This window comes from Lactuca sativa, chromosome 4 (genome assembly GCF_002870075.4).
Source record: "Lactuca sativa cultivar Salinas chromosome 4, Lsat_Salinas_v11, whole genome shotgun sequence".
In the NCBI taxonomy this organism is placed as follows: Eukaryota; Viridiplantae; Streptophyta; class Magnoliopsida; order Asterales; family Asteraceae; genus Lactuca; species Lactuca sativa.
The window spans coordinates 155,050,562-155,060,804 of record NC_056626.2 but is presented as its reverse complement, the minus strand read 5'-3'; the positions used below and the strand labels follow the sequence as shown (position 1 = coordinate 155,060,804).

At 38.2% G+C, this 10,243-nt stretch overlaps 1 protein-coding gene across 1 annotated transcript; it reads left to right on the top strand.

Annotated features, from left to right (window-relative positions):
• The first annotated feature begins 3,089 nt into the window (after window positions 1-3,089).
• Window positions 3,090-3,629, top strand: LOC128133537 (uncharacterized). Its single transcript, XM_052771011.1, has one exon. It carries the CDS (start codon window positions 3,090-3,092, stop codon window positions 3,627-3,629), a length of 540 nt encoding a protein of 179 aa, XP_052626971.1.
• The last annotated feature ends 6,614 nt before the right edge of the window (window positions 3,630-10,243 follow it).

Genomic DNA, 10,243 nt, shown 5'->3' with positions numbered 1-10,243 from the left:
GCCCAGTATGTGTAGTATGTGGTTATGCATGGTATGTGGTAGGGTGGGGAACTCACTAAGCTTCGTGCTTACGGTTTTCAGTTTTGGTTTTAGGTACTTCCGGTAGCGGAGGGAAGAGCTCGGGGTGATCGCATGGCACACACCATAGTTTAGACAGCCTGGGAATGTTTACTCTGATGACGAATATGTATTTTAAACTAATACCTTGTTTATGTTTTGAAATGATGAATTTGCTTAACGTAATGTTTTATTAAAAGAAATTTTAGTCTTAAATGTTGGGACATTACACAAAAGAATTTATCTAGTCCAAAATGTTATGCATGACTTATTAATTCATACCATATGAATTATATATAATGTTACTTGATAAAGAAAATTATTATTTCTTAGAAATACATAATTTCCAATTTAATTATAAGAGTTTATCAAATATTTATTAAAATAAATTTTAATAAATAATCAATTATATTAAGTTGTTATTGTGACTCATTAATATCATATGTTAATTAGCAATATCACTTTAATATGATTTTTGAACATATCAGATTTTTCATATTACACTTGGATTACTTTTTCGAATGATCATCTATCTAGTTTTGTTTCGCAATAAGTTCGAGTTTAAACTTAAAGGATATCAATAAAAACTATTATTAACCTTCTTCCACAATATTTGAACTTTTTTGTTATTGCTATTATTATTTAATTCTTCAACATTTGAACTTAGTGTTGTTAATAATAATAATAATAATAATAATAATAATAATAATAATAATATTATTATTATATATTAAAAGGCATCGTGTTTAAGAATAGTATCTTTTATGCTATTTAGATTTCAACCACATCATTTCGATAATATTAAACATTTGGTCCCTGTTTTCCCAACAAACGTGACGTTCCTGCAACACCTACATCGTTTTGATTTCATAAGATTGCCGACAACTCGAAGAATCCGTTGACGTATTTCAGGCACGTTTCGTCCGCCACCACTAAATTACATCATCTTCTCCAACACCGTCTCCACCGCCTGTACCCTGTGGTGTAAGAAATTTCGGTAAGTTGTTGTATGTTTCGATTTTATTATGATTTTCATTCAATTACACTTCTTTCTAATCCTATCGTATTTTTGAGCGATGTCTCAAATTATTATTAATTTACTCAATATGGTACTCACAATAATAAGGAAATAATGTAGGACTTAATTATAGTTACAACTTTTGAGTTTAAACTTACTAATTTTGTATCAAGATCATTTATCTGCTTAAACAATTTAACTTTTATTTTACTAAAAAGCCATACGCGACAAGCATACATCCAACAAGAGAAGTTCAAAAATGGCTTTAGCTCCACTCTAGGTCAGGTCCGTGTAGCCAGCCTTAAGCCCAAATATAGGCATCAATTTAAAGACATTTAAGACGACATTAGTTCTTTGTGGAGGAAAATGGTAATATGATCTTTAGATTATCGAAAAAGAACACAAAGAAACTTCAAGTAGACAAGTACCAACCACCACCTTCCAAAGGAAGAAGATATCAGAAATTAATAAATTCTTAGAGGGATCGGAAGAGTCCATGTAACTGCTAATCTTGGTAGGGTGCGACTAAATAAAGGGGTTGTCTATCCTTAGCTTTGTATTCCGTGAACTGAAGCAAATTATTAATTATATTTATAAAATTAAGCTAAACATTAATTACAAATTTATTTTTTTATTTATTATTATCCTTTTTGTTGTTATTATATATTTTCAGCTCTTTTTTGTTGATTATTTTTTTTCTCTATTTTATTAATTTTTATAAATATTGTTTTTTCTAATTTGAATCTACTATAATAAATGAAAGTTTTTTTTGCCACATGTCATCTTCTCATTCATTTGGACACATGACATTTTCTAGAATTTTTAAATTTTTTCTTTTCCACTTGTGATTTTATTGTATTTTTCATTTTATTAAATTAAAATTCCACATTTAATGTGTAAGGTAATATATATGTAAAGTATTTATTAAAAAAAATTTATATATGTATTGTATTCAATACATTAAAGTCTCATTAATCTTAATAATTCAAATTTTTCTAATTTTTCTTATGAATTCAAACTTTTCAAATTGTTAAAATTTTATATTTTTTTTTAATTAAACTCATGTAATACATGGGTCTCACACCTAGTGCTTATTAAATAAACTTCAAAACGTAAACATATTAATATAAATGAAAATTTTTGTGAAATGTGATAAAATTTATAAAAGCAAAGATTTTGTATAACAGCTTTTTAATATCATAATATTAGTTTTTTAGTAACAGTATTAGTTTTTATTAATAATTCATTTCATGAAAATGCACCGCAACTTTTTTTACTTTTGATAAATACGTATTATAATTTAAATAAATGTTTAAACCAAATCATTAATCTTTTTTAAAAAATAAAGGTTTTTTTGACACATGTCAATCTCTCATTAGTTTTGATACTTGTTATTTTGTGATATTTTTGAAATAAATATTATCCATTTGTCAATTTTTGATTTGTTTCAATTTTTAAAATATATATATATATATATATATATATATATATATATATATATATATATATATATATATATATATATATATATATATTAAATTGCAATAAATACATTTTTCCTTTCTTATTTTAAAGATGTACATTAAAAAATATTTTATGTTTAAATTTTAATTTAATGTTTAATTTTTTTTAAATCAATCCGTATAATACACGGGTTTCACACCTAGTTTATTAATAAAATTCAAAATAAAAATATTGAAAATTTATTATATGAAACATACGTGTATGATAACGATAAATTGATGGTATTTATATTTTGTATTTCTTATCAGGAATCCCTCTTATTATTCATATGGTTACGTTTGAAAAAAATTATTTTTATGAACAAAATATTTAGATTTAATAAAAATTTAGTAAGTAGAGGAAACAATTTATATAAAAAGACATATTATATTTAAATAATTCATAAAGTAGAAATATTAAAAAGTGTTTTTTAATTATTATTTAATTATTAATATAATAATGAGTTTTGAATAGGGGTGATTTTTTAGTAAATTGGAGTGTGTATTTAGCCATGACCACCACCCACCACCACCGTCGCCGTCACCACCACCCACCATCACCGCCGCTGCCACCCACAGCTACTGCCTGCGATGCCACCACCATTACCATCATCGTCGTTACCACCGTCGCCGCCGCCTCTGACCACCACCTCCACCACCCACTCACTACCACTGCCACCATTGCCACCCCACCACCACTACCATTACCCACCACCACTACCAATGTCATCACCCACCACCGCCGCCGCCCCACCACCACGAATAACACTACCACCACCACTACCAACGCTGCCACCGTCGCCGCTACCACCACCGTCACCGCCACCAGCCGCCACTGCCAGCACCAGCACCATCACCGCTATCGCTGTCACCACCAGATGACACTGCCACCATCATCACCACTTCTGCCACCACAATCAATGTCACCACCCCGTCGCAACCACCATCACCGCCACCCATCATTGTTGCCGCCACCACTGCCACTGCCACCACCGCCACCATCGCAAAAATTTACTATTTTTATAATTTTCATAATGTATTTTTACAAATAAGTTAGAAAACAAAGTAAAATTAAGCAAAACAGGAAAAAAGGGTAATTATGTCATTTTACATGAATTCAAATTCCATTACTTGCAAACCAAACAGAATTCTGGAATTAGTTCCAATTCCATTTCCTGCCAACCAAACAACATATGGAATTGGATTCAAATTCTTGACAGATTCCTTTTCCAATTCCAATTCAGATTCCTTCAGCAATATTTTGCGAACCAAACAACACCTCAACGTCCTAGACTTTCCAATACGCCTCAAATGATCGTCATTTAATTAGGACTTTCATCCCTCATAAGATGTTTGTCAATATTGTAATACATCCTTAGATTCATTGTCAAAACTAGGTGTCAACTCAGTTCCAAACCTATCCGTTCCTAGTTTGAACCGAAATCGAACGTGGCCCAAACCTAGTTGTGACCCACTATATGTAATTGGGTTTTGTATCGGTTCTGGGCATGGGCGGAGCGGAGCTACTATGTAGCATGGGGTAGCACGGGCTACTCGTCAAATTTTCCCGTCAAATGTAAATTTAATGAAAATTTCTCGAAAATCTGTCACAAATCTATTGGAAACCCGTCACAAATCCATTGACAATCCATCACAAAGTCTGATAATTGTGAATTTAGTATAAATTCGTCGCTTTAGTGACGATTTTATGATGAAAACTTCATTCGGAAATAAGTTTTTTTTCTAACAGTGCAACCCTTAAAAAATTTATGCAACTACTGGTTTTACTTTTTGGCTCTAACACTGGTTCTGGGTATTTGATACCATACCCACAAAACCCGATTTGCACATGGACAAGCCTTACAACTTTGTACAATTACCAAAAACATAAAAGTTTCAATAAAAGTATGTTGTTCCAAAATCAAGTACCTTTTAACAAATAAACCAAAGACAAAAGTGCAGAAATGGTCCCTACGGTTTGCTGAAAATTGTCACTTTGGACCAAAAAGTTTTGGACTAGCACCACATGTCCAAAGTTTTCATTTTGTTGCGAGTTTGGTCTAATTACTTTAAACATTTTAGTAATGACGGTTTTATCCTTGTTTTTTGCATTTTTAGTTTTTTATTTAAATATTTTTATGATTAAAAATCATGAAAAAATACTTCTCTCTCTCTCTCTCTCTCTCTCTCTCTCTCTCGACCCCAAAGAACACAAATCATTGGAGCACCACCATCACCTGAGATCACATCAATGAAATATGTAGCCTACCATCGTCTCCCACGTTTCTCCCCCATACATACCTTTGGCCTCCGATACTATCTCCCATAAAACCCTTCTATAACGCCCCGATTCTCAGGTATTGATTTTGATATAAGATTTTTCTTGATTTCAAGGTCTACTTGACGAATTTGTTTCCCGACTCGTTGAGTAGCAGCAGGTTGGTCCACGTGCTTAAGTGACCTACTCGCAGAGTCCAAATAAGGACTCGACGAGTAGGAGCTGGAGGATAAAACCCTAATTTCCGGGGTTTTGCATCCTATTTAAAGGATCATTGGCCTCTCCAGCCTCCCCTTCACAGCCCCTTGACATTTCAAAATCCTAATTTGTGTGTATGCTTCATTGGTGTATTTAAGTTTTGAGGAAGGATTTTGGTGAGAAAAGCTTGGGGAAAACAAGTGATTAGAAGAAAGGAGCTCGTTGGAATCAGAGATCTACTTGATGTACATCATGGATCAGCCGAACCTAAATATTCATCGGTCTGCAGCCTCCAGAGATCCCTATGTGGAAATGGGAACAGATCACGATAGACTTCATTACCAAATTGACGAGGACGGTGAAGGGATTTGATGCTATATGGGTCATCGTAGATCGATTGACCAAGAGTGCCCATTTCTTGGCGATACGGGAGAGTTCGTCGGCCGAGAAGTTGGCCGACATATACGTCCTCGAGATCGTTGCTCTCCATGGGGTTCCGGTCTACATTGTCTCTGACCGTGATGTTAGATTTACTTCCCGTTTCTAGCACAAGTTCCACGAGGAACTAGGCACGCGGCTGCACTTTAGCGCAACATTTCATCCGCAGACCGACGGTCAGAGCGAGCGGACCATTCAGACGCTTGAGGATATGTTGAGGGCGTGTGTCATTGACTTCAGTGGGAGTTGGTATTCCCACCTACGCCTTGCAGAGTTCTCCTACAACAACAACTATCATTCCAGCATTGGCGCCCCGCCTTTCGAACTGTTGTATGGGCAGAGATGTCGCACCCCTGTTTGTTGGGGTGAGGTCGGACACAGGGTGATGAGGTGGACGGAGGTAGTCTTGCAGACTACCGATAAGATTAAGCAGATTAGGCAGTGACTGCAGACCGCTCAGAGTCGGTAGAAGAGTTATGCCGATAGAGGTCGATCTGAGTTAGAATTTCAGGTAGGTGATATAGTACTCCCAAAGGTCTCACCCTGGAAAGGTGTGATCCGCTTCTGGAAGAGGGGGAAACTGGGTCCCCGTTACATTGGGCCATTCAGGATCATTGCTAGGGTTGGCAAGGTGGCATACAGGCTAGAGCTACCGGAGGAGCTTAGTCAGATCCACAACACTTTCCACGTTTCGCAGTTGCGAAAGTGCATTATGGATCAGGAGGCAGTGTTTTCGTTGTATGATATTCAGGTCGATGAGTGCTTGAATTACGTGGAGAGGCTTGTGGCCATACTGGAGAAGAAGATGAAAGTTCTGCGGAACAAGGAGATACCTTTAGTGAAGGTACAGTGGGAGCATCAGAGGGGATCCGAGTGGACGTAGGAGCCGGAGGTAGAGATGCAGGAGTACTATCCGGCGTTTCTCACCGCGGCAGACTTCGAGGACGAATTCTAGTTTAAGTGGGGGAGAATTATAACGCCCCGATTCTCAGGTATTGATTTCAATATAAGATTTTTCTTGATTTCAAGGTCTACTCGACGAGTTGGTTGCCCGACTTGTCGAGTAGCAGCAGTTTGGTCCACGTGCTTAAGTGACCTACTCGCCGAGTCCAAATAGGGACTCGATGAGTAGGAGCTGGAGGATGAAACCCTAATTTCTGGGGTTTTGCATCCGATTTAAAGGATCATTGGCCTCACTAACCTCCCTTCACAACCCCTTGACATTTCAAAACCCTAATTCATGTGTATATGCTTCATTAGTGTATTTAAGCTTTGAGGAAGGATTTTGGTGAGAAAAGCTTGGGGAAAACAAGTGATTAGAAGCAAGGAGCTCGTGGGAATCAGAGATCTACTTCGGTTGGCACCCTTTTGAAGGTATTAAGTTGTTACCTTGGCTCATTTCTTCCTAGATCTCTTTTGGGTGGCTTTTTAGGAAGCCTTTCTTGTGTTTGAGCTAAGATTTGAAGTTGCAACTTCATATTTGAGCTCTTTTTGGTCTCTAGGTCCATAAAGTTATCAGCTTTGACAAGTATGAGCCTTCCCTCAAGTGTGAGACTTCTTTACAAGCTTGGTTTTGTCATTTTAAGACTTTAGAGCTTTGCATGCACGTAAAGTTTGCAACTTTACGTCATAAACTTGCACTGGGAAGCTGGATCTCCAATTTGGAACCTTAGCATGGCTTAAAAAGCATCTGTATGGATGAAGGACTGAAGGGACTTGGCGAGTTGCATGGTCAACTCGGCGAGTTCGATGAAGATTGTCGTGGGCTCGGCGAGTCAATTGAGTGACTTGGCGAGTCGGCTAGGGTTTTCCCAACCTTTGGACACGTATGGACTTGGCGAGTTGCAAAAGGAACTCGACGAGTTGGCCAAGCAGTTTACGGCTGCAAACCGTAGGGACTCAACGAATCACTCTAGTGACTCGGCGAGTTGACAAGTTATGCAAGGAACTCAGTGAGTAACTGAGGGTACTCGACGAGTTGAGGTCAACATGGATTGTTGACCTTGACCTTTGACTTTGACTTTGACCAAGGGTTGACAATTGGACTTCTGGGACATTTGGGAACTTAAGAGCATGGTTGTGTGGCGAATATAGGTAGTGAGGTTTGAGGCGGTGATCCAAGAGTTGAGCTTATCTTTTGAGTTGACAGTTGCGAGGTGAGTTATCCTCACTATATCAATGGGTCTAAGGCACCAAGGTCGGCCCTTTATATATTTGTATCTGGATTATGGCATGATATGTTTTTTGAGTACATCTTGGTAGTTGGCATGGTGGTATGCTTATGTTTAGTGACCTAGTTAGGTTAGAGTTCTAGTTATAGGATGATACTATGTTAGTGACCAGTTAGGTCTGTATCCCGGTTATTGGGATGTTACTATGATTAGTGATCTGCTAGACCGGTTTGCCTGTTATATGATATGAGTTAGCGTATGATATTTATGTGCACATGCTTGTCTGTTTGGGGGTTGGGTTGAGGCGGTCCTTTTTTGTGCTGAAGGCCAACATACCCGGTAAGCGGTCCGGATAGGCTATAAGCCCTGCGAGGCGGTCCAAATTGGCTGTAGGACCTGCGAGGTGGTCAAGATAGGTTGTAGGCCCTATGAGGCGGTCCAGTCAGGCTGAAGGATCATTATGCATGTTGAACTGTATTTGTTGATATGATATGATTATGTTTACGTGAGTTAGTATTTTGAGGGTATCTCACTAAGCTTTCGGGCTTACAGTTTCAGGTACATTTGGGGATTGCGGCAAGGTCAAGGCCTGATCGTACAACTTCTTTTGTTTTGTTTATGTTTCTGGGAAAACTCCGATATGATACATTTGAAAACAAGTTTGTAATTATTAATGGTTTTTGAAATGTTTTAAAAAAATTTAAATTTGGCATGAATTTTATGGGTGTTACAACTTCGATTTGTAACACCCAAATTTTCAAGAAAATTTTTTGCATTTATAACAACACATTTTCATTCATAATTGTCATAAAACATCATTGTATCACATAATCAATTCATAACATCACGTCCCAAGATCAAAATATGTAAAAGCTCCTCGAGTGTGTACTGATCAAACCAGCGTCTTCCCGCGATCCTCACTGGTACCTGAAACACATAACACAACACTGTAAACATAAATGCTTAGTGAGTTCCCCAAAATACGACACACAATACATATAAGCCACTCGAGGCTATAACTCTGTTTGACCCTCTGGTCAATGTGTCTCAGTGGGACCCTCCAGTCCCTTAACTCTGTGGGCCCTCTAGCCCTAACTCTGTGGACCTTCCGGTCCTAACTCTGAAAACTCTGGCACATACATAGCATAAATTACATAGAAATCACATCATGCAAAAGCATACAAAACACTCTGTCACATAACTCTAATTAGCACTCTAGGTAAAGTCTAGCGAGAAGACTCACCTTGTGTAACTCGGTAAAATCTCAACTCTGAAAAATCCGATCTAGCCTCCGCCTAATCATTTGAAATAAACACTCTAAATCAATACATCCCTTAAGGATAGGCTATTCCCTCTCTTAGTACTCTCAGAAGGGTAAAATACCATTTTACCCCTCCCATGGCTCAAAGACTCTAAAGTTGACCAAACCCTAAAAGTCAACAAAAGTCAACCCTTCAGGTTACGCTGTGCGTACCAAGCATGTACACTGGGCATACCCGGCGTCCTCACAGAAATGGGGTGTGCGACCCCTTACACCGTGCGTATTGGGATTACGCCCCGCGTAAACCCCAGTTTCAGACTCTAAGATCTTGAAGTCTTAAACAGTTAAGACCCACGTCCAACTTTTAGATCTGACCATTTCTAAGCCTCTTAATCCATAAAGTTGGTGACTTTAAGCCTTTGCATGGTTGGACAAGTCCCTAACACCCATAACATTCCATTTCCCAACTCCAGAAAGCTCATAACTCAAGCATAACATCATAACAACGACCAAGATGGCAACTTTATGGATCTATAACACAAATATCACTGAAATGGGACAGATCTAGGTCCATGGAGTACATTACACTCATAAAGTCTCCACCTTTGGGACTTTAACCCTAGAAATGGTCCATGCAATCATCTAACCAAATAAGGAAGAAAGTTTTGAACTTTATACCTCCAAATGCAGCTCCTTCCTCTATAGATCTTAGATCCAAACTTGCACTTCAAGCCTTAGCCTCCACAAGCTCTTCTCCTTCTTCTTCACTAACACACAAGACACTTTTAGCTCCAAAACACACACTCAAGCTAAGAACGATGGAAGACTCTCTCTTAGGTTTTCACTCCCTGATATGTAGGCTGGGAAATGAGCCTTGGCATCCTTTAAATAGTGCACAAGCCAAACATTTAGGGTTTGCATCTGGACCCTTTACGCCCACCGTAACCCTGGGTACGCACAGCGTACCCAGGCGAGTCCGCGTCCAAATTAAGCGCATGAATACGCGCATCGTACCCTAGTACGCCCAGCGTACTCATGTGCTACAAGAACTCACTCAAGGACTAGTCTTGACCATTTGATAAAAAGGAAGGGCTAAATGGCCTTACATGAATTTCAGGATGTTACAATTCTCCCCCACTAGAACCAGAATTCGCCCTCGAAGTCTCATGCTAAAAAGAACTCCGGATGCTGCTCCCGCATCTCTGACTCTGGCTCCCAAGCCAGCTCGGACCCCCTCCGATGCTGCCACTGGACCTGAACCAGTGATACCTCCTTGTTCCTCAGAACCTTGACCTTCTAGTCCAGGATCACGATCGGTCT